Below are 26,606 nucleotides of genomic sequence, written 5' to 3'. Positions count from 1 at the left end.
ATCTAGGCTGCTCATAATGGAGAATATAAGTTATTATTAACGGAGAGAAAATCTTAAATGAATTTTCTGATTTTGAATCGAGAGATTTCTAATCAAGCATATTATTTAAAACATAATTTGATTCGTTTTTTGGCAACGTCAATTGATCGTGAAACAAATACAATATTTACTTCTTATCTTAATTTTTTTAATGAAAAAATATTTCTCGCTAATGATTGATTATACCTTTCTAGGAAATTAATAAGTGTTTTACTATAATATATCCTCTTAACTCAACTGAAGCATCATTAATTTAACTTAAGCCTCAAATGAATAAGCCAATAATTGAAAAAGAAACAACACAATTTTCAGGAAAATTGACTTGTTTCTAAAATAAATAATTATTATTATTTACGATATAATTTTGAACATGAATCAAACTGGTGCGTGGAACTTTAAAAAGCGCCGATAATTATTATTTGGCAGTCCTGCATTTATCTGTTTTTTTTATTTTAATTACAAATTTTGCAGCAACAATTATTTATAATAACTAAATAAAATTATAATAATAAATAATATTAATTCTTAAATGTATAAGTAGAACAATGATAGTATAATAATGATTAGCTCTGCCTCTCGCATCATTTAAATTGTACATATTTTAAGAATTAACATGTCTCTCTCTCTCTCTCTCTCTCTCTCTCTCTCTCTCTCTCTCTCTCTCTCAAATGTTGAAAGGAAACAACATGTATAATAATTTGTACCGGAACCTATAATAACGGAATTTCGTGTTGATAGGCGAAATACTGATGAAACTCTCAATTCCGACTCCGAAACCGCAATGTCCTCGACCGTTCGAGCCATCGCTCTTTTATGTCCGGTTTTAAGCCACATGGGTCATTGACAGTGGATGCGCGTAAATAACTGTAATTTGTCGTTTCCATCGCACAGAGATAACCGGTACAAAATTACGTCACAGTCTTTTACCAAACTCGCGCGATTCCACGCCCATATAATCGGTAAAATGGTGAAAATTCACAATAACAGTATCATGCCATAATAATATATGATTGTCCTATTACGTTACATCATATTATATCATTCTTAATTAATGCATTTATTTAGTTTGCATATTTTAGGAATTTTTACTTAGATTAAGCTTGTGAAAAAATGATAAGACATGTCTTTCTGATGTCATATTTTATGTTAATGAATTGGAAAGCTATGTTTTAATTATTTTTTATTACATACCTTTGTAATGACTATAGAGAAAAAAGCATTCAACTGAAAATGAATTATGGAATCTCTTTAATATTTCGCAACATATTTGCGAAGATTAGACTTGCAATTGTAATAATTCAATTTAACCTGATTCTTTTAATTCAGTCATAATTTCTATAGTAATTTAATATTAATATTTTTTTTAATTACATAACAATTTCAAATGATAAATAGTAAATAGTAAGATAAGAAAAGATTATTTATTTTTTAATTAAAAAAATATAAATGATTGAGAAATTATTGTTTAACTATCCGCATTTATATCTTAAATTTGAATAAATTTCATTCAATTTAGAGCCCCCGTCATTTAAATAATTTCATAATTTGAGATTATGATTGTTATTTAGATAATTCCGGATATTTAGAAATACCATGTTCGATTACATTGAAATTTGAACAATTCGAATCCGAACAATCGATAGTACTTTCGATTCGCGCAGACATAGCACCGGATGGGTTTTATATATCACAATTTCAAGAATTCTGGTTTTACTTTTTTTTAAACCAGATAATGGGGGATCAGATAATGGAGAACTTCTTCTCTTTCGTTCGGTCCGATCGATTCGATCGCGCCGCCGTCTTCCCACGTACCTGCGGAGAATCCGTCGTCTGGAATAATGCGCGAAACGACATAAACTTGAGTGGGAGGGAGTGAACGACCTAACGGTGCGATATCGAGTGTCGGACGCTTTTGTACAATCAAGAAAAGATTCTATATATGTAATTCGATTAGCGAGTGAAGATGAACTGTTATGCCAAAAAATGCTACCATGATTATGCAAATTTAAAATTTTGAATCAAGCTATCGTGCTGAATAAAGTTGCACCAATTGCTTACGATAAAATATAAAATTAGAAACACATATTTTATTCAAATTAAATATTGATTATTGAAATATTAATATGAGAAAACGCATAAAAAACTACACAAATGTGGAAATAGGAAAATTATTGACAGTAATCAGTTGAGAAAGAAAAATAAATAAGCAACAAAATGTTTATTTTGAAAAGAAAAATAATACCAGAGGAGAAAATATGTAAAAAGAAAAGACTGGAGCAAGATCAAAGAAGAGAAATTCTGTGTGGAACGGTGGTTAGAATTTATTTACTGCCATGACGATCGTTAGGTTTCTTTGAGCCATTTACATTATCAATTTATATCTCAGAAACTGTTTCGACTCTCGTTATTAGATTTTGACCACCTCTTTTCTGCCTCCTCTCATATCTCAGCGCATGATTCATTATGTTATAGACAAACGCTCGTTGAAAATATTCCACGCTTTTGCCAAGTTTTCCAGCAATTTTCCTAATTCATTTTCCTAATCATTTTAATTTATTCATAATTAACTTTACTTAAATATTAAAGTCATTAATTCAATTTTAACTCTTCTATTGTTATTACAAAACATTATGAAATTATTCCAAACATTTCTTTCCTGAATTTTAACTTCAAATAAAAATTAATTTTAAATATTCACTTTCATTATGTTACTCTGCGTATGATGTAATATACGTCTCTTCTTTTCAATAAGATGATAATAAAAGATGTATTTAATATCGAAACGCACAAAACTGGTGGAAAACTACTTTAAAGAAAGGAAAAAGATGGTATGATCATTACTCGAAATGAAGGTGAAGATACATTCGAGTGATGTGTTCGATATAATTTATGATCTTTACTCGCATAAATCACTAATGTCTTCTTGAAATTTTCATCAGCGTTTTGTTCCCGATAATCGAACACAGTCGAGTCCCGCTCTCTGCTCTAATGAAATCAAGATTCAGTAGATTAGACTTAATGATAGTAGGAATGACGACGACGACGCCTTTCTATTAAGCGAATAACACCTTGTCGCGGCGACGATGACAGCGGCATCCCTACCGATCGATCGCTTCTGAGATCGATCGTGGCGCGGTGAGTGCGTGCGCCATCCTGTAACCGGCCTCGCTGCTCATAGACAGAAAGTAAACGCTTTTATAACTCCCTCCCTATCTCCCCCTCCACCCCTTTGTCACGCATATGTGTTACATTTACGATGAAATCGTTCTTTATTATATTTATTAGCGCGCGACGAAGAGCTGACATAATCGGGACGCCGAGTAAAAAAACGTGCTTTAGACGAAGTCTTATTAATAATTTTGAAGATTTGCTCGTTACATGATTATTTTAATACATCTCAAAAAGATTGCTTAACTAAAAAAGCTTCATATAAATAATTTGTCTTTAAATTCAAATGAGATTTTATATAATGCATCTTTATGAATGATTCTTGTCAAAAAAAATTTGTAACTAACACGCGAACGTGGAGAGAAGCTTGTTACAATCGCGAAAATAATATTAGCAGCTATAAAGTGATATCAGCAGCTCTTTTTCATGTATGATTACGTTACAACGATGTAATGTAGCATATTGCACGTATCAGAACTTTTCAAGCTGAAGTCTCACTTCAAAAGCTCATATTTTTGTTACAAACATCCTGTCGCAGAGAATCACCCTTTATAATCAGGATCATTAACATCGAAAGGGCTAACACCTCGCGATCAGAGCGTCATCCGCGTCCGTGCGGAAGACTCCGGAAAGTATCGAAGGGAGCATGGGCCGCGGCTAGACCTACCCCAACGTGATCCTGTTTACAGCGACCCTACCACCCTTTTCCTCTCGCATCTCCTCAGTCACGACTTATCTGAAAACCCACCACCTTCCCTTCCGTTCTCACCCTTTCGCCTCATTCTTCCCTCCCGTTATGAGAGTTTCCTTACTCACGACGCGCCTTCTCTTCTTTCCTCCTCCCTCGCATCCCCTCCGCATTCCTTTCACCCTTCCTCACGCCTGTCTCCCACTTTATGCCCTGCGCGCTTAGCCCTCCTTACTATCGCGCTCACGCTTTCTTCGTCCCTCTCGCTCACTCTCTCCTCAACCGGCCCGCAAAACGCGAAAGACAGACAGAGAGACATTGGCAAGGAGGGAGGGAGGGGAAGAGAGAGAGGGAGCGAGAGGGCAAACGGTGGGGCTGGCTCTCTCCGGTCTTGCGCGACGCGCACCAGTCAACCCAGAGCCACGGTCGCGCGACAGCCACGGTGTCCGTTAAAGGGATCGTTCGCGGTCGACACAGTTCGCGATTTCTTTCAAGTGCCTCGCGAAATTTCTCCCTGTCCCTGTCATCCCGCGCAAACGCCCTTCATTCGACCCCTCGTGCGCCCGGTGCGTCTCGGAGTGATCCGCCAAGTGATCTCCCCCCCGATCAGCGCGCGCTGTCCGGCATCCGCGGAGTAACCGGCGTTCGCGAAGCGCAATCTCCCGAGATCCTCCCGCGCGTCGCCCAAGATCGCCGCAGTCACCCCCGCGTCCCCGCGTAAGGGACCGATGGCACGCGGCGAGCCGAGGCCCGTCCTCGCGGCTGCTTGGTCCGCGTGCGACCCTTACGCGCGGATAGTCGGGATGCGGTGGGACTGCTCGTGACTGTCCGCCCGAGAGTGCGCCAGTCGACGACGCCCCGCGTCGTGCACGTCCGGACGGACAGGGTCCATCGGAGTGCTCGTGATCGCCCGTAATCGTCATCTTGGTCTTCGTGTCGCGCGCGCCCCTGGACACTGTCGTGATCGCACGTCGTTCGTAATCCGGCGGTGCCGCGACGAGAGGGAAAAAGAGGAGTATCGACGTTTTCTCGTGCCGGCGCCGGGGTACCACCCCTTGCGCGCGGGAGGACAGTAGCGGCCGGCCCGCCGCGCGGCGCGTCAGTGAAAGTGAGTGATGCGAACGCGTTCGCCAACGTGGAGTAGAGGGAGAAGCGAGTGCGAGCAAGTGTCACCGCGACTTCTTCGGGGTTGCCCCCGCATTATTTTATGATACCTCGAGGCGCGTCCTCGAGGATCGCTGCGACGTTACGGAATTGTTCAGTTCGACGAACGACGACGACAGTGGTGGGTCGCGGGATAAAACGCACCCCTCCGATTCGTTTCGTGCCGATTCACCCTCTCTCTGGGGAGGAGGTGTTTCTCTTGGGAGGAGCAATGCGTCATAACGGTGCCAGACAGCGACGTAGAAATAGATCCTCTGGAGTAGAGTGCATTAGCTTTCGCATCAATGAAAACTTTATGCCATCGAATAGGGTTATACTATCTGTCCTCTGTACGAGAAACCATATCGAACAATCATTTTAGGAATAGAAATCTCAAAAGAGGGAAAACAAATATTTTTAATATTATTTCAATATAGTGATAAAATTAATTTCTTGTCGTATTTCTTATGTTCAGATAATTAACTGAATTGTGCAGATTATTTTGCTATTCACAATTTTATAAATATATATGAGGCCTCTCATATATTTTTGCTAAATATTCATACATTACATATTTTGCTAAACACGAATATCTGACTCTGGTTTGTAAATATTAAATTAACGCTATTACATTTAGCACTGGATAGTAGGACAGCCATATTTAGTACAAGGAATGCAATCAAGGCATAAGATTGATTTTTTTATTACGGGAAGATTCGAAATTTCGTGTAGCATCGTAAAAAAGTGTAATTTATTCCCCAATATCTTATAGAAACATGATGCAAATTCAATTAACGAGTCTTTTCTCTTAAAAAAATTCACTCTCCACTCATGAGAGCTTGTTGACGTTATAAAATATTAATGACGTGTTTTTCATTTTTACGTTATCGATCTCTTCTACGCTTCTCTTATTTTCTCATATCTTCAATCATCCACGGTTTCGCGATGTGTTTGTCTCTCTCGACAGACTCTCGTCTCTTTGCTTCTATCGCTTTTTCTCGCTCTCCCTCCCGTCTTCTCGCCCACTCCAGCATTTACCTCCCGGTTATGAATATTATTAAGTAATACCTACATCGCACGCACAGCGATACAGACGCGCGACTGTATGCATTTACATGTATGCGTGCACGCACACGCGCGCGCGCGTGTTGCACGCAGGCGAACAGAAAAGTGCGGGTTCTCATTCTGCAGATATATTGCATTCGCGAGATAACATAAAGAAATTTATTCCTTTCTGAATACAAATGGATACGAAGAAGAACTAGAAACTCTTGTGATATAATAACGAATTTTGTGTCTTTGTGCGTGTCTTAAATCAGGTGGGAATCAATATTAAAAATATGTGCATAAAAAGGATATCCGGCGCTTTTACGTAACTTTGAATTTTTATTACTTGGCGAATTTAATATCGCTTATCTTCTAAGGAAAATTTTTCATAAACGTTTTAATGTTAATTTTATTCTTCAATACTTTAAAAAAATTTCAATAGATATATTTATGAAATGTTTTTTTAGAAATATTTTTTTACTTTCAACTCTTTTTTTATCAAAAAAATAAAACTCTATTTATATTTTTGCTTTTTCTATCATGCACTTTGGGAAAAAACTCTTTTACATCAAGTCTTGAAAAATAAAGAAAAATTGAGGCCAATAATTGGTTCTTTTTCTTATTATTGATTTTTTAATGTAAATTTTATAAGCATCAGAAAGATTTGTAAGAAAGATCTATATTTAGTATTTTGAAAAGTGCCTGAATCGATATATGCGCAAAATTTATATGCGATATCAGCAGTACACGGAGTAATTTGTATGGTATAATCATAGAATGTATATTAGAAGATAGACTATATATATATATATATTCCCGTTGTTATCTATAACGGTGTCCTCGCGAAACGAGCGGAAGTATTCATGTGACGTGATGGGATGAAGACGATAAGAAACATAAAATTATAAAGTATTTTAAAGTGTTAGCTGACGTTAATGAAATCATGTTTCTTAAATAACGGTTAAACATATTGATGACTAAAATATCATTTAATAATTTAATAATTTTTGTAAATTTTTAATTAGTTTTCATAAATTTTTAGTAGCTTTATTTATTATGCCTTTTTTATCAAGTAAAGATCAGATTTGAAATTAAGCGAAGAATAAGAAATTCATTTATGAATAGTTCAGTTTTAAATAAATCCATAATTGTTCTTGCTTTAATTTGATGCAAATTTTCATAAAACATATTTGTTAATTTGTGAATGCATGTTATATATTTTAATTACCGTTCATATATATTACATGTCATTTGTCATACATGTGTATGATTTTATTTGTATAATTAAAAATGTGCGCGTATTATTTTTATCGTCTTCAAATCGCATGAAATCAATTATTTACATAGGATCAGGTCCGACAACTGTTTGATAGTTGCCTCCGCTGAATGTACGAAACAAGTAAAATACTCAATAAGTCACTTAGATCGAGACAGGTGGGGGATAAATATGAGTCGCGTGCACACGGTCAGGTCACCTGTGCATGTGTTTGTCTCTCTCTCTCTCTCTCTCTCTCTCTTTCTCTTTTTTTCTCTTTCTGTCTCCTTCTCTCTTTCTTGTCTTTTTCTCGTGATAATGGCGATGCCGTAATAACGACGCCGACATACTCGTGCCAGAACCGAAGTATACGCTCGATGTATACGACCTAAATAAGATGCGATGCCCCCCCAGGGCGAAAGTAATTCACACGCGCGAACAAGAGCTCGCACGCCCGCGCGCCGTACTTCACCGACTTTTAGTTCTTATTCGCGCTGCAGTTCTAAGATAATATTTGAAACTTTTCATTAGCATACATTACGACTTAAGTGAAAACAATCACGATCATTACCTCATTTTATTTATTTTGTTATATTAATTTAACATCGCGAAATATTATATATTTTTTATATTATTGAAGAGAAGAAGGTAATTGTAATATAAATATAAATAACATTTTAGAAAAAATAACGTTAATAATATTATTAATAATAATATTTTATCAAGAAAAATATACAATTAAATTTCACCTTGTTCTTCTAATATCTTCATATAATATGCACTATATTTTTCACATATAAAGATAAGTAAAGATAAAAGATACATACAAAGCAAATTAAAATTGTTAGCTATTCGTTGGACATAAAATATATATAATGACATTTATTATTGAAATTATAATTTTTCTGATCATTCAATTTGATCATGATAATTGAAATCATAATAATTGAGAAGCTTGAATGAAAATAAGAATTTATTAAAATAATTTATTAGTTAAAATTATTACGGTAAAATTATACAATAAATCGGATTTAAAGCAGCTTACATCCTTTTGCGATAGATTGGACAACGCGATCTTTTGCTAATCCAGGAAAATACGCGGTAGATCTAAAGCGAAGAACAGATAGAACGAAGGAGATAGAGATTGAGAGGGAGCATCGAGTCAGTAGGCTAGTGGGAACATAAACCGTACGTACGGTACCGCGAGCCCTCTTCCTCTTTCCCTCTATCTCTTGTACTTTCCGCCTTCCTTCCTCTTCTCTCGCAATTTTCTCCTTTCATTGTGGTCAGCGGACATCCACGTTCATATATAACGGTGATTTTAGTATTCTTGAGAATAGCGTTTCCCAAGCGGTTGTAAATCGAGAATTCTCTCTTCACAAGACTCACAAAATTATAATAATAATAATATCTCTTTCTAATTTATGAATAATATATAGCTGTTTAGATCTGCTTATTTCCTTAGATTATTGAACGCTATTACATTAATTATTAACAGCTGGATCTTTTGAGTCTGTAGATAAATCTCTTAAAAAAGTAAATTATATAAGTAAAGTATTTTTAATTTGCATATTTAAATCTTTACATTTTAATCTACTAATCCTCCTGAAATTGTTTGGTTTTCCGTCGTCAAAAATAAAACATTAAACATTTGGAACGTATAAACTGACATATCCTTTCGATAGATTAAAGATTCATTGCATAAAATTTGAATTGCACAAATAAAGTTGAATAAAATCAAGAATCAATCTTCCGATTTCGCTGCACGATCGGCGTGTACATTTTTTTGGGACACCCTGTATGGGTGGGTGGTTGGGAAACAGGCTCGCAAAGCTCGGCCGGTGGTCGCCGAGCTTCGCTCGATAGCGAAGCACGGTTCCCCTCGACGCGAGTTCTCCGCTGCTTGCAACGCGGTTGGGATTAAAGGGGAACCATCACGGTGCATGGAAATGCAGGATCGATGCGCCAGGAGTCGGCCTCTTTTTCACGAGATCGATCGTTCAAGATTAATGACGTGTCGTCAAGTTTTATATACTTGCCACTTAAATTCTTTACTTTTTTCAATCTTAAACAATCCTGTTTCAACTGCCTTTATTTAATAGCTATTTTTATCTTTTATATTTTTTGTAATCGAATGTTTGCAATCTTTAATTTTTAAATGCATTATAATGTGTATCTTTAGTACACATGTATTGATTTCCGAAAGCTTTTTGATTAAAGAATTGGCTATAAAATATTCTTGAAATCTTTATGCTCGAGAAATTGAAACAGAAAACACATATACATATATATATAAGTTGATTTTTGTATTTGCTGTTATTACCTCTTATCTAGATTGCATATCATAAAAGCGATTTTCGATTGCCTTTTTAGAAAGTTGATTCGAAAACTTTCGAAAGTATTACATAACGTCTTACAATTTAAATTTTGTGTCGGTGTTTCTACGAATTGATCATTTTATTCATCTGTAATTCGTCGCAATTTCCTCATGACGTATCTCTAGAGAATTTTCTTTTAATTGTCAATTTTGCGAATGTAGTTCGTTGTCTGGCGAAATTTTAATCTTCCTCCGTTCGAATTGAAATAGCACGAAACGATTCGATGGTGTGTCCGATCAAGCATGAGTTAATCTTATATTTGATGTTTTCAATCCTCTTTCGTTTTTCTCATACACTTATTGAAACTGTGGAAATAAAATGAAATTACATTAAATCAGAGATTTTTGCAACGGAGGTCTGATTATATCGGATTAATCTAAATGCATGTAAAAATATATCATGTTGAATTTTATGGAAAAATAAAATTAATAAAATTAAAGTAAGATAATAGCATAAAAAGAGAGGCAAAAAAATATGTAAAATGGATTAAAAATTAGAAATTCCACACAAAGTTTTTATTTGACATAATTTTTATCTGTATTAATTCCCAAGATCTAATTAATAAATAAATTTCACACAATGTATATAAGTTCATACAATGCAGTAAAGAGTCTGCTAATATTTTTAGTCACTTGCAAATTTCCATTAGCAACAAAATTACAAAGAGGCTATAAAACATCATATGTACGACAACTCTCGCATAATCGGCGCGATGACAACTTCCTTCCAGATCGAGAACTAGAAGGGAAATTCGACGGAGCCATGTCACGTCGTCGGGAGTTCGCGCGATTCCCGATGACAGCAACGACGGTTACGTGGACAACGGTTACGGAAAACGCGTCAACGATCGCGATAACAGCAAACGAAGTGAGCGCAACAACATTAACGACCACGACGAGTACTCGACTCGGCGTGCTACGACTTCGGGGCGATTAAGAGCGAATACCATCGTTACAATCATTAAGCCAACGACGATTTTTACGTACGAGGGGGTGAGTGATAGTACGCGATAAATCGTGTCACGTTGCACTATCATTGGGGTGGCGTGGAGGAGGCGGAGAAGGAGGGGGAGGAACAAGAAGAAGAAGAAGAAGAAGAAACAGAAAAAAGAAAAGGACGGAAATACAAACTTTATGACTGATGAATCGACCAATAGCATAGTAATCGCGAGTGCCGCTTCATAGTAGACAGATCGTCCTTTAAAGAGCAGTGGCGCATCGACCCTGTAACGGGAGCGAGAGGAATCTTCAGGGGGTTAACGCGGTTACGCGACCGCGAATGTTACATCGGGCCGGCAAAGGACGCCCGGTGATTCAACAGGGCATCAGCCTGGCAAACGTCGGCCCACGACACCGTCACCACGGCGTTCAACATGTTCGAGATGTGGAGCGCGGTGAGTTCCAAGCTGGAACACTCCGCGACCTCCTCAGGCTCGCCGTTGCCGTTGACCTCGCACGCGCCCCAAACACCGCACACCTCGTCGGGGAGCATAAAAGGTAAATGACTCGATTGCGAGATTAAAGTGGACGATACGATGGTTTATTTAAAAAATATTTAAACTTGTAAGATTCAGACAAATTACGAGTTAATCGATCGCTAAATGACTTTAATGTTCCTTTTTCCTATTTGCATCATAAATGAGATAATTTAGATGAGAATAGCGATCTGGGAATTATCTAACTTGAAATCTAGAGCTATCAACGGCCGTTAATCTTGATAGATTTTTCACTTAGTTTTAAGAAAATATTAATCAGATCAGATACGTAACATTATTAAAAGTAATGAATATTTATACATGTCTGTAAAATTTATAAAAGTCTGAAATATTTTAATTGATTTAATCTCGGGCATTTGAATTTCTAGATCTTAAAATTATATCGAGGCACAAAAACGAAATATTGGCATATTGAGATATTGGGATACTCGATCTTTACCCTTTATACTCATATATTATCTACATGACGAAATAGAACGCGATGTCTGATCGCTATTCGACGTGATTATAAAATCCCATTAATCACGCGTGCGCCGAACGTTGTAATAAATCTCTCGTTACACATCGCTTTGGCACATCCATTTGTGACTGGATTGTTCGCTTACGTTTTTAATATCCACTTATAAAACAACAGATAGTCAATACCAAATATTATCTCTTGTGAATTAATCAGCATACTAATCTATAACATAAAGTGGTGCGCTCGTCTAATAATATTTAAATTAATCGATGAAAATTATTCTCTAAAACGAAATAATACAAGAAATAAAAATAATAGAATATTAAAAATACAATATATTGTTTTAATATTATTATCACTAAAATATGAATTACATTTATTAATTGTCATCAGTTGCGAACATCGGTGCCAATGCAATTCGCCCGGTTTAAAAATATATTGATGCACGACTATCGTAATCGACACTCTATATGCATACTATTGCATACTATTATTAAGAATCTTGATTAGAATCGTAGCGTACGTATGATGATGCTTCTTTCATGTTTATTTAACTATTCAAATATAAAATAAATTTTGCTCATATATAAAAATTAAAAAAAGAAGGGAGAAAATATTAAATACATTTATTAAATTAATTTTTTTACCTAAATTAATTATTTTAATGCATTTGCTAAACATACAGAAACAAAAAAGTGAAGCAGAAGAGAAGATAGAGAAATTTATAATAGCAATACATTAACTTAATATTCCCATAATATATTTATGTGTATATGAGATTAATATGCTACATATATTTAACATATTAATTTAATATGCTGCGTATTATGATACATTATAACATCAGTATATAGGTTGTAATTAATTTATAATTATTACTATAGCGTGAACCAGTTTTGCAATGAAAATAGATCAGCAGTATTACCGTGAAAATAAATTTTAATCAAAATGTTCTGTAATGTAAATTTTAATCAATTCAGTATTATTTCCCCTTAAAATAGTTATAGAAATAGATTACTTTTATTTACATCTCTCGCTCGAGCGATATTTTGAGGTTGACAGGAGACGTGAAGGATAATAAATCTTAAAATAAATCTATTTATGGGGGCGACGCAAAATCTGCCGACAGACGATTCACCTCCTCTTCGCCAATATTACCAGCTGGCCTCACACGGGTATTCTTCTTACGGGGTTTTGCGCAACCCGTTCTTACGTGGATACTTTCGCTTTGCATAATTCGCTCGGCATCGTGCGTTTCGATCGAGTATTCGTATTCGGGACGACCACGAGGCTCAATATCGTAAACTTCCACACGTCTTTAGACATCTCGTAATAAGTATGAATTGTTCCTCTCTCTCTTTCTTCTTTTTTAGAATTTTTTTATTTCAATAATCTTTTATACATGCACGATCAATCGTGACTTTTTTTAAACTGATCCTCTTCAGAATATTTTGAATATTGAAGTTGCAAATTAAATCTTATATAAAATATTTAAGCAAAGTAAAAAATTCGAAAAAATAATGATTATAAGAAAATGTGGACTGTTGTTTTTACACTTAACGACTTCTTTAATAATATTAGATTATCTTGAATAATATTAGCTCCGTTTTCGTGTTAATTAAATTAACCTACTTTTTGTTTCACGGATTTCCAAAAAAATCAACTCCTGTGTCATAATATCAATATAGAATAATAATAGACAGATGCATAAATTAGGCAGATAGCGCACATAGTAATAATACTGCACTGATTTCATAATTAAAACCTTTGAACCATATGTATTATATATTGTTACCGATAATTATATTGTATATTGTCAATGGCAATTGATAGTAATTGATACAATAATGCGATTATCCAAAGAATATCTCTAATAAGAATGCAAATATATACATTGCATATATATTTCAAATAATATTATACACACAATAATATTATACACATCTCATAGTTTCATCGTCTTTTATTTATAATTGTTGTAAGTAATTATTTTATGAAAAATTTGATGACAATTAATTGATTATAATTAACAAATTTTATTATAATTAATATTAAATATTATTTCCTATATTTATAAACATTTAACATAAATTTTAGGTATGTTTTTAGATAATTTTCAATTTTTAAACTCTTTCGTATGTGTTAAAATAAAATGTATATTTATATGAACTATAAGCTATTTTAGTAATTTGACATTTTATGGAAAATATAAAAAAAGTCAAAAATATTAAAAAATATATTTCAAATTAATCAGAATTGACAGCAATTGCAGAGAATTTAACATAATGTGCGAAAAATATGCTAAAGAATTGAAGCTTTTTATAACTTTTAATGTAGAGAGCTATTTATAATATTTAATACCATCTTTAAAGATTATTTATAATCTTTAACAGAAAGTATAGAAAATCAATTGTGTGTGTAATACCTAAAATTCCATAGATATTAAATAAAAATATAATATAAAACAAATAATATTACTTTTAATAAATTATAATATAAATTATAACATAAAAGTTTTTTGTTAATTGGCTTTAATTATGATACGGACTAGAATTTTTAATTATATTGTGTAAAAAATGTATATTACAATTGTATGTTATAAAAAGCTTTAAAATAGTAAGAAAATCAAATATTTCTAATATTTTTAAAAATTTAAACACACTTTAACAAGAATCATTAAAGCATTCTCGACAAATTAATTCATATTTAATTAACGTAATCAAGATCAAAGCGTAATAGAATTATCAATTAATTAGAAAATTTCTTATACAGATAAATAACAAAAATTATGTTTTTTACTAATATCGCACTGATTTATAATGAACTAATGCTATTTCTAATTAAATGTAGTTAGATATCATGACTCATACTTTTGATCTATATTGAACATGATCACGAAAATCTTATATTCGATGTAAATTGTTACAGTGTGTTTAAATAATTAATCACTTAATACTTGCTTACACAACATTACACATAAATAATGCAAAGTAAAAATATGTTACAACTTTAATATAATATCGAGATATGTTAACTTTATATTATATTTCCATTATATTTTTTTCTTTACATTTGCGATATTTTTTATGAAAGATTTATTAGCGCCTGATATATATTTATCCAGGTATTTAAGAGAACCTTTTTTTTTTGACGAGTACTTTGATATTTATTTGATTCCTTAAGTGGTTAAGACGATGACGCGCGAAATGAGGGATCACGGCGAAACGACGATGGTGTACATCGACGATGATTTCGCAACGAAAAACCTTCGAACCGGTTCGTCCGCTCCGAAAATGCGCGCCACCGTTCACCGCACGAGTGTATCTCACGTGGCCATAGCTTTCACCTGCAAAAAATATCCTGGCCGATACCCGACGACGAAGTCAATCGAAAGTTCGTTGTCGTTGTCGTTGTCATCGATGTCTCACAACAACGCGTCACGTCGTCTTCGTCGAAATGGGGAGAGCGTCCTCCAACTTTTCCCTTTCGCGTCGTTGGGAATTTCAATGTAATGCCATCGTTCGCGAAGGGTTAGACAAACAGATTGATGGCAATTTTACGTGAAATCTAGGACAAGCCCCTTGAGAGCTATAAGTAAGATATTTACATGACTAAAGTGTGGCAATAAGCTATGATAAGTCGTAGAAAAAAAAAAGAAAAAACGATCAAAGAAAGAGAAATGCAAATACAAAGAGTAGCTATGTAGACACTCAAAGCATATAACTCCTTTGGCTTATTTGAGAAGCATCTAAGAGCACAAAGATAGGCCAATTAAAACCAATTAAAATCATTAAATAATAATATTGAAATGATTTTTTAAAATGCCAAATTATTATAAATAATAAATAATGACTGACATTTAATTATCATGAAATCGTTAAAAGTAACAATGTTATCATTGGCAATACCCACACATGCATATATTCATACATATATTATCTCATTTATTCAAACGTTTTAATTATCTCCTTGACCTAATAATTACACAGGCATATTCGCAAATGTACACGTGTACGTTAATTAATTCGTATGTACGTAAACGAATCGTCAATCAGTTAATCTCTCGATCAAAAGGCAGGAGATAACGTGAAGATGCGGATGAAGTTGCATTACGAAATAGGCGAAAGTGATAAAATAGTATTACTGACGGCAAAAAAAAAATAAAGAATGCATTCTTCTCGGTTGGAAGTTGTTTACAGCAATTATCTTGCGTTGCAAGTACTCGATTGCGCGTTTTTTATCTCGTAATAACGCGATGATAATTCGTCCGCGATGCGAAAGTCAATCGGCGACGCGTGGAGCGGAATCGCTCGCTATTATTATTTGAAATTGTACGCTGCTCTGCTAATAAAATATCATGGACTAATTTATTCCTGGAACGGCGCAATGAAATTTATTTCTATGTAACGTCGTCGTGCAAAGTACAATTATTCTCGATATAGCATTCACTGCGTTCTTGTTACCGACTTACGGTGAAATATTTTCTCGTCGTTTATTTTATGTAAGCGCTATTTAATATTTTATTCGCGTTACATTATAGCTGAATTTTCTTTCAGATTTGCGCGCGCAAAAACACCTGAAAGATTTATTTATAAGATAAATCTGCACAGCTCTTTATTTTCTCTTAGTACATCTATTTTTCGTAGTATTCTCTTCTAAAGATATCGTTAAAATCGTTAAGAGGAAAATTGAAAAATTCAACTGCGCTTGCAATTATATAGATAAATAATACGAATAATTGTTAGTGGGAAATAAAAATAAAAGTAAAATAAAAATAAAAATAAAATAGTGAGCTATATATAAATATCATTACAGTAACACAATGACAAGAACTAACTATTCTTTTCTTGTCTTTTTCATTTTATATGTTATCTTTACATATATTAATATAATTTCATGCTTCATCACTATTCATCCATATTTCAATACAGATACAATAACGAGCAATCAATTAATACTAGCATATGACATGATTAGCATATAGAATTACTATGTTGCATTATATAATCTTGCGCAAAAATTAATTTAACGTTCACGAAATCTATTGCATTTACGCATAAAATCTATCGGTTTCTTCCAACAAATTTTATTCCGAATTACGAGAATTATATTTATTTAGAATTGTATTACTTTTTGAGCAGAAAGTCGATGCGTGGTTGAATTAATACACATAATTAAACAGAAAACGACACTGCTAAATAATAACATACACGGGTATAAACAAAAATGGTTTCTCGCGAAATCGCCGATGTAGTCGTTACCGTCGCTGCTACTGCAGCTGCGGCTGCAGTTACGAGGTAGGTGGTAGTGGTGATAGTGATGGTGGTGGTGGTGGTGGTGGTGGTGGTGGTGGTGGTGGCGTCGGCGACGACGGAGGAGGACGGAGGAGGAACGGAAGCGTGGGTTCCCAGATCGATAGTTGCACGGCCGTGCAACCGACGGGCGCTTCTCGTCGTGTCGACGTCGACGACGACGACGGCGACGACGACGACGACGACGACGACGACGATGCCGACGACGATGCCGCCTCCACCGCCACCGTCATCAACGACGGCGAAACGTCGATATGCTCGCACGTGCACCGTTTCCGCATCGTCCGAAAGCACGAGCGTTTCTCTCCGCTGGGAGATAAAAGGCGGGGTAAAGAGGGAAACGAGACGAGAGGGACTGGGAGGAGCAGAGGGAGATGTAAAACAATGCTCTACTGCCGTTTTGTAATATCTCCCATTCGCTGTGACGAGAGAGACGAGGCTTTCCGGCTCGTCGATGCAAACTCTCTGTGTTAATGGAGTGCAAGAATCTCCAGCTCGTGAATAGCATCGGCTTTTCGTAAATATGATGGAACGATAAGGCGAGGAAAAGAAATTGCTGATTTTTAATTTCAGCCTATTATAAACTAACGAGTCGTTACTACGATATTTGTTTCTGGAAAGAGAATACACAATTAAAATTTTTCTTCTAATAGAAACTGAACGAACGCGCATTTAATTTCTATTAAATATCTAGTTTAATTTTTTATACTTTACATTATGTTTCCAGCCTTTTAATATTTCTGTTTACGTTTAATTTATGCAACGCATTATCGTAATCATAAAATAAAAAATGTAATATAGTCGGTTTATTACAATCTCATTTGTTTATGTAATGTGTACACACAAATATTTGAAATATTCAAGAATGGCGGAGAATCAACAATCCTAGTAGCAATCCACTTGCTGAAAATTGTAGCTTTACAGCAAGGCAAAAATTTAGCGGAAGCTTGCAAATCGCGGAATATGATATGGAAAAAGCCCGGTAATGCGCCTTGCGAGACGTGAACGAGTTCAGTATAGTTTTTACTTCCTGTGCTGTCGTGCGTTGAAAATGTGGGGAATCACTGGTATAATGCGTCGACGAGTCTCGAGATCCTCGAGAAGGAAGTTACGGAACGACGTGCATGCGCCTTGGGAGCGAGCGTGAAGCTCCTTAAAGCGGGATATCCCGATATCGCGGTGGCTTTTCGACGGACTTTTACATTTGTGCTACGGGACTCCAACAATGATCAATATTATGATCGCGATCTAAGTAAAGTCTAAGATATATAAGTCTAAGATTAATAGAAAAATTAATAGAAAAATTTTACACTTTATTATTTCTTTATGATATTTTCATCCTCAAACGCAGAGAAATAGCGACATTTATTAAGAGGAATCTAGAGATCTACGCGCGAATTTCCAGGTAATAATATATACGTAATGAAAATATATATGCTCCGCTTGAAATTATTCCGCTAAATGCTCTCATAAATGGAGTCCTCTTGGTATCGATTAAGGGCGAGAAAGGGGAGCGCAGAAAAGGGAAGATCATCGATCGACTGCACGGTCTCTGCGTGCTACGATGCGATCGGATGTAGGACAACATTGCGAGCATCTTGGCTCGTCGACATCGTTACCGATTTAGACCTATCTGTTCGAACATACCTATGCGAGCGTTGTATCATTAGGCTTGTTAGTAACGTCCTTGGAACTGATCGTCGATCTATCTCCAGTAGAGCATTGGGAAAAACCGAGATTGATTGTGCACCGAGCACTTTGCGTGCATAACTTTTCCCTTGGCAGTGCCGCTTCTTTCAGACAGATTAAATGTTAAATAATATGAGGAAAATATTTCAGAAATGATAATTAGATTAAAAATTATTATATAGGATATAGTATAAATCGTGTAAGAATAAATTGTAAATTATTCCTCTATATTACGTGGGAAATAAAATTGTGTGATATTAATTTATAATAATATATAGAATAAAACAATTTTTCGTATCATATTTTTCCCTGCTGAAATACATCAATAATATTGTAACGTTAAAAAATTTAACTAAAGTAAATTTTCAATTTGTTTAAGAAAAAGCTATGATTTTCAGAGATTAAAAGTTTTTGATCTTTTGTTGTATAATTTTTATATTCAAGATTTATTTATTAAGATTTGTAATTATTTACGAGAAAAGATAATCTTGACATAAACTTTTACTAAACAAAACACCGCCGCATTCTTTGAAGAAAATGCTGTTAAAGTTTGATGTAAATCTTACATAACATACATCTACACATACACATACACATATATTGCAAGAGGGAGGCACGGTCGCTTTTACAGAGAGGGTTGCCACCGAGACTGTAGAGGGAAGCGGGAGAGGACGAGGAACGGAAGCAGAGCAGGGCAGGGCAAAGCTTTAAATACCCCATAAGATTGAGAAATCGATCGACTTCATCCGTTTACACGAATGTAGAATTTCTAAAACAAGAGAGATTCTGGAATATATTAAAATAGATAAAATTTGTTTCTCTGTCTAAAATATTATTAGTAAAGTATAATAATAGTAGTATAAATATGCACAGGGCGTTCCAATTTTATAAAAATTATCCTAGTTTAAAGATTTTAAGGACAGTTTTTTTGAAAATCAAATTTAATTTATTATGTCAGTGTAAAAATACAGAAAACTGAAATCATTAAAACTTCAATAATTCAAGAAATATACCCTATATTTTTGCAATATTTAAATGAATTTATATATTTAAATGAAGAAGTTCTATTGAAATTATATAAATATATATATTTATTTATTTATTTATTTATTGCATAAATAAAAATTATATTTCCATGGTATATCGCGATTCAATTAAAGTGAGATAAAAATCAAATAAAACAAAACACTATCAAAGTACTTCCAATTCATTTCTAATGAATAGGAAGTGTTCTCTTTTATAGATGTTATAACTTCATTGAAGAGGGGATCAGTCTCCTAAATCGTTAACACGCACTTTTCACCGCAGCAAAAGCCGGATCGCGCGCGGGGGTGGATTGCGCTTTCAACTGTGCGACGGATGATGCATGCTTGTAACGGAAGTGCGGAGAGGACGGCGCGGAACGGGGGTTGCGCAGGGTGGAGAAATCGATTCCGGGGAGCGTCGTGTTTACTCAACGTCCGCGTCGCGGCGCATTGTGTCGTTGCGATTTCGCGCTCGAGCACGCCAACTTTGTATTTTTCAAGCCTGCGTATACCTGTGTTGCACGCGCCACAAAGAGCGACAGTGGAATAGAAGCGGAATAGAGGATAGAGTTTATTGACTATCTTATATGACTTTTCATTGAGATGTTTCACACAGAGAGAACCTTAAAAGGAATTATTCGTGTTTACAGAAAAGATATAAAAGTGATAAATATAAATGTTTTTTACACACTAAAAAATAAAAATGAAACTTGACGCAAGGTTTATTTTACACTCTTTAATTATATTTGTTACATTTATTAATAAAAAATAGAAATATATGAGATTAAATATCCAGGCCACACAATTATATTGAAATAGCAAAAGTTTAAGATTGAAATAATGTTATAAGAGATTTTCAGTTAATATTAAATGGCTCAAAAATAAAAGAAGAGAAAAATTAATTATGTTTTTCTAATAATACGTAAGAAAAATAAAACTATTAATAGAATATATAAATCTCTTAACATAAACGTAATGAAATAAAATTAATAAAGAAAAAGTATAGAAAAAAAGTAATTTAATTTAAGATGAAATATCTCTATTTAAAGATCTCTCGAATGAGCAGAGAAAAAAGAAAGAGACAAGACCAAGTGAATGGTAGAGGGGATCGAGAGAAAGACTGCTGGTTTATGTAATCGCATCCTGCGTGAATATGATAGTCGGATCTCGTCCCGGCGCTTATTTACGTACAAACTACGCAACGTGACTGTCTTTTTTATCGGGGCCATAGCAGAGGTGTTGCGTAGCAAGGGGACTTTAAACGGTACTATAAAAAAAAACAAGAAAGAGAGAGAGCTCGCGATCGTTATCCCGTTGTTACCGCCGTTAAGCTCCTATCAATAATTATAGCGATTAGCGAAAGCACCGCTTGGACCATTGATCTTTCTGAAGGTAATTCCCATTCTCCAGTGATATTATGTCATTGCGTCTCCCCTGTCACGACCGATGTCCAATGTCATAATACAAATCACTCTGAAATCAGAATAATAATTTCAACACGCTCATCATGATGATTCAAATCGTGTGGAATATAACTTGATATTTCTAACTTTCAACAGATTTTCAAAACTCAAAAGATATTGAAAAAAAGAGGGATTTTTTAAAATTGCAAACTCTTCGATAATCTCCCCCAGGTTCTTTTTAAAGAAAATTTGAGAAATTAAAATAAAGCTCGTGTAATTCAAATAACAATACGCTTTGAGATCTTTGATTGTGTCACAGCTTTTTAACAGTCAACATTAGATCAATACTGTGAAACGAGAACGGTCGTTCTATAACTCGGAGGTGAAAGAACGAATATCCTATATACGTGCATGTTCAACATTTCCTGCCTTCTGCTTGCAAGTATAGAATAGCATCGATTGTTCTCAAATGTCTTGATAATTAGAAGATATTCTCATCTTTTTTTTAGTATCTACCGTTAATAGAAAACACAATTCGTATTTGTAGGACAAGATTATTTTTCCAAACAGTCCATCAAAAATGTCATTTTTATCTTCATTTCGCCTTTTTACGCGCAAAGAACAAAAGATGTAACATGTTGAAAAAAAATATCTATCACAGGAAGATTAAAAAATAGACAAAAAAAATAATTGTCATCTGACCAAAAGGATAGAGATGGAGCAGCCAAATGGAGAATACATAGCGCAGCGTAATACCTGTCGCATAATTCCATCGCTATACCGCAATGACACCTGCCATTTTCGCCTTCGGCTACGTGCAAGAATATTTCGCAACCTAGCGCGACTTGCGATTTCCTTCGTCGTTTCGCGCGGTAAAGAAACAAACTGCGGGGACATATTTTGCTGAATCTAATTAATCGAGTGATAATTCCGTACATGAAAATCGAATTATTATTCGAAGCATTTAAATCAATATATGACAAATGTGACACAACGCAATAATTGTATATACTAATGTAACTGTTGTATCGTAGAGCTATATCGAGTCAATATTTATGATAGGATTATTAGATTAGTAATTTAGGAGAATTTATATTTAATCTCAGTACTTGCGTACACATTGAAATAGTTTTATTTATATAGTATTGTTATTTAGATTACACATTGCGTGATAATGTCCCTCTCTTATCTCTTCATTTTAAATTAATACTATTATACGATACAAAACTGTATCAATTGTTGCCTCGAGTTTATACACATTGAAAAAAAAAATACGCGTTATCCAGAATAAACGTAGATAAAAATTGTATACGACATATATACATTATAAATATTATTACAATATTTCATTTAGTATTTTATTGAATATTAATTTTACATTTCATATTTTACTTATACAAAGATTTTATATTCTATGTTTTATTTGGGCCAAAATTGCATACTTGTTATGCATATTTTCTCGTATAAACGATATAATTTTTCATATAAAAAATATATTTACATTTTTTCATATAAAATATATGATTTTACATTTTATACTTTTTCTCATCTCAATCTCTATGTTTTTTTACATTTTCTTCTATCTTATAATATATCTTATAATATACACCGCGCTAATATATAAAATATCTTAAAGTTCACGTTTCAATGTAAATTTTTAACGCTTCGTTCCATAATTGTAAACAGCGGGAACAATGTCGATGAAAAAGACATCACATCTCAATAACAATAATATCGCAGCTTTCGCCGGCGTGTTGTACGCCGCCGGCGGCGGCTCGATACAAAATCGAACGTGTTGTTGCGAGGAGGAGAGGATCGAGAACCACTGTGCGAGCAGCCTTGGCTGAAGTTGTCGAACCCGCGACCCAGTTACACGCTCGCGCCAACACACGCGCGCGTCTCACCCACACCTCTCGAAGGTGCATGCACTGTGCAGTGCGCGCCGATGCGCGCACGCTGCAGCTCCCCTCGCAAGTGCCCCCTCGCTGTGTCCCCCCCGTCCCCGTCCTCGCTCCCGCCGCGTCCCGCCGCTTTGCGCTCGCTCGCTCGTCCCCCGTCCCACTTTCCGCCTGTCTCTTCTCTCTCTCTTCGCACGCACCGCACACGCACACCACGCGGCATCATCGCCGTCATCGACTTTCCTCCGACTTTCGGCCTCTCCTCCGTATCCGTAGGCGACCGACGCCCCGCGTCGCGTCACTGCGGCTCCCAAAAAGGTGCATCGCATCACCGGGTATCTGATAATGGAAATCGCTACGTCGGTCCTCGGCGCAGCAGCACCGGTTTCGTATTTCGAGGCACGCGTGCGGACCGTTCGATCGCAATTATGTGCAATTTTATATCGGTTTTCGCGATGTCGAGAGAAATATATATTTGTTTCTCTTTGACATAGTTTTACATTTATTCGATGCTATCAGGAATTTTCATTTATTTATGGACATGAGGTAATGATTGTTTTATGAGAATACAAAGTGTAATTAACATAAAAATTAAATTTATTAAGTTGGAGAAAGAGTTTCTTTCTCTTTTGTAATTTAATACATTTTCTTTAATAGTTAATTAATATGTGCTTTCTTTAACTATTCGATCTTTATAAATTGAAAACTCGAGGACTTGACCTGATATTTCCAGATAATAAGACGCTTTTGTATTATCATTTTATCTTGCGTTATAATTTGCTGAAAATAATGAAAAATTTTTAAATTCTTTAAAAGTAAAAATCACTCTCCTTAAAATGAATATGTCGATATTACTAATAATTCTACATCTGTTTATGCGTAATTAGATATTCTTTTTTCTTTCTCTCATATTTTTTCAATAAATTCTTATATCTTTTTTCTAGAAAATATGTTTAATAGTTGAAATTACTAGATAACGCTCTTACTTATGTTTAATGTCTGTACATATTGTGGATGCTCAGTACTGCTGCATAATAAAAGTTTTTTTTTAAGTCTCTTTAACAAGTTACAAGAAATAGCTCATATTTTCTCATATATTTGTGTATTGGATGTTTATTAATGCAATAAATTATCTTTTCCGTAATTTTTGTATAATAGTGTTCTCTCTCTTTATAATTTAGTGTACAAGAATAATAAATTTATATGTCAAAATTCTGAAAAAATTGAGTTTATAAATAAACATACGATACCTAATATCCAAGAAGAATAAAACAATCTTATGCAAATGTAATAATATTTTAAAAATGATAAGATTTTGTCAATTCTTCATTCTGTGCTATTAAATCACTGAATTCTGTCTACGTCACTTTTCTCCTTCCTTGTGTTTCTTTCTTTTCTGTCACAGTTTATCGGACATTTCTTAAATATTAAATAATATTTTAAAAATACATACACAACATCTTTAATGTTTTTTTTTAAATTTTGTAAGTCATAAGTTATCAATATTACGATATCAGTCATCCTATAAAGAGATATTTTTTAGAAGATACGTGATATGAATATATGTGTATGTTACGAATGCATACATATTACATATGTATATGTAATCTGTACATGTTATCTATAACTTTATTATTGCTTTTCATCGTGTATAAATAAAACCCGTGAACACATGTACACAAAATTGCATCTAATGGTATAATAACAAAAATTGTATTAAAGAAAATGAAAACCCATTACCGCATTATTAAGTAGAAATGAACATTGTGTAACACGATTTTTCCACGGCATTCTAGTATAATATTAAAAAGTTAACACTGTATGCGCTCTTCGGAATATAAAATACCTCACTCTGCTTTTTTAACTTCGTGGTTAACCTACATTCTACGGGTAACGAGGGCGTCTACCAATATTAAAGTACATTTATTCGCGTACTTTTTATCGATCGTGAGTTTCGATCGACTTCTCAAGTATATATCTTTACAAGAACGATGCAATGTATCATTTTTGAATGAATTTATATCCTCGATATTTTTATATTTAACATACACCATCTCATTAAAGTAACTCAAATTAAGATATTAAATTCCAAAATGTGAAATTTTCATAGAAATTTTATATCTTCGCAGACTGATATATATTTGCATTCATTAAAATTTATAAATTATGTATATTAAATTTCTCCTCTTGAAAACTATTTATATTATAAGTGTGACACCGCATCGATTATCTCGTATAAAATATTGCTCGGCTTTATTCATTATTGTAAAATATTTGACACGTTTAAATTGAATTTAATCGTCATTTATGTAGTCCATATAAATTTGAGTTGAACAGTTTATGACATTTTTTAATATAGCGATATTCAATTATATTGCTTCTAACCAGCTTTCTAAAAATTTCTTCTAATAAAAGTTACTAATTTTTGGCACAGATGATGTGTTTCAAAATTTACAATGCAATGGTTTATTACATTGTCAACTTGTAATGCTCGTTTTTTATTGTTCGTTTGTTTGTAATCAGGCCTAATGAGGAAAATGTTTAGAGTAGTAATGCATATCACATCGCTGTCAGAGACGTTCGCGCGATCGACCAATTACAACATTGATTACACATGCACGCCCACGCATTTGCACGTAATGCATAAGCCCTGTCATCGGCTTCCCGACAATCACACACACCTTTACAAAATCGTAGCGATCACTCGATAATGAAAGAATTATCGATTAGATATGTCTTCATTCTCTTTGCTCTTTATAAATTTTTTAAACATAAATTATTTTAATGAATGAACTAATTTTTTTCGAAACTTGGCAGAAATATATTATTCTCTCAAATCGTTATTAGTTACACGAATAGAGCCTATTTCAATCATTATTACTTAAACGTATGTAACTTATAAAATCTCATTTTTATAAAATTTATAAAATATATAATATATAAAATATGATTTTTCACATCGCAATTTTAATAAACAACGGACCATTTTTCTTACATCTTCAATATCTGCGAAAAATGCTTGATCGTTTAAGTAAGAAATTGCGCAAGAATGATAGAACATAAAGAAATACGCGTGTATTGGTCATTTCGAGACCTAGTAAAGTTATTAATAGATAATAATGAGGAAAAGGGACGGATTCATTCCGGAAGTTTCTTCTCGTGCCGAATTCCCTGACGGACGATGCGGTTGACGTAGAACGTGAGAGTTCGCAAGTGACGCGTGGGTGGATGCAGGTATGTAGGTACATGAGAAACGGTGTAGGCGAAGCATTGCATTGCCGCCACGTAATATTCAATCGCGCATTTCACCCGCGCATTATGAATCTTTGTTTTGTGACGAAGGCGACGATGCATTAGCGATTCCAATTGAACCTGATCTAACATTAATTATTTCTGATTTTCTATGATAATTAAAGATTTACGATGCATTTAAAGTGTATTTGTAGAATCTACAGTTTGCACAGATAAACTTATGAAGATAAAGACGCGTGATTAATTTTCTACATTGCAAAATAAAGAATATTTATATATCACTAGATAAAAAATATATTTTATATCAAAATTTATCGAGATCATAAATTCATACTAATTTTTATGAGATCTGAA

General features: G+C 34.3%; 1 protein-coding gene across 2 annotated transcripts in view; it reads left to right on the top strand.

The window, feature by feature from the left end:
* LOC105249476 (probable nuclear hormone receptor HR3) overlaps positions 1-26,606 on the top strand; it is a 94,801-nt gene that overhangs the window by 30,265 nt on the left and 37,930 nt on the right. Inside the window, exons 1-2 of one of the 2 annotated variants that reach the window (XM_025409727.1) lie at positions 4,315-5,180; positions 10,449-11,214. The exons of the other annotated variant lie outside the window; for it this stretch is intronic. Of the exons in view, the coding sequence (XP_025265512.1) occupies positions 11,091-11,214 (124 nt within the window). The 5' untranslated portion in view covers positions 4,315-5,180; positions 10,449-11,090. Of the gene's footprint in view, positions 1-4,314; positions 5,181-10,448; positions 11,215-26,606 lie in introns of those variants that run through there. 2 annotated transcript variants of the gene reach the window in all.

The sequence above is a fragment of the Camponotus floridanus genome, unplaced genomic scaffold (assembly GCF_003227725.1).
Source record: "Camponotus floridanus strain SB8 unplaced genomic scaffold, Cflo_v7.5 scaffold10, whole genome shotgun sequence".
Lineage (NCBI taxonomy): Eukaryota > Metazoa > Arthropoda > Insecta > Hymenoptera > Formicidae > Camponotus > Camponotus floridanus.
Note: the sequence above shows the minus strand (reverse complement) of the source record. Positions and strands in the feature narration are given on the sequence as shown.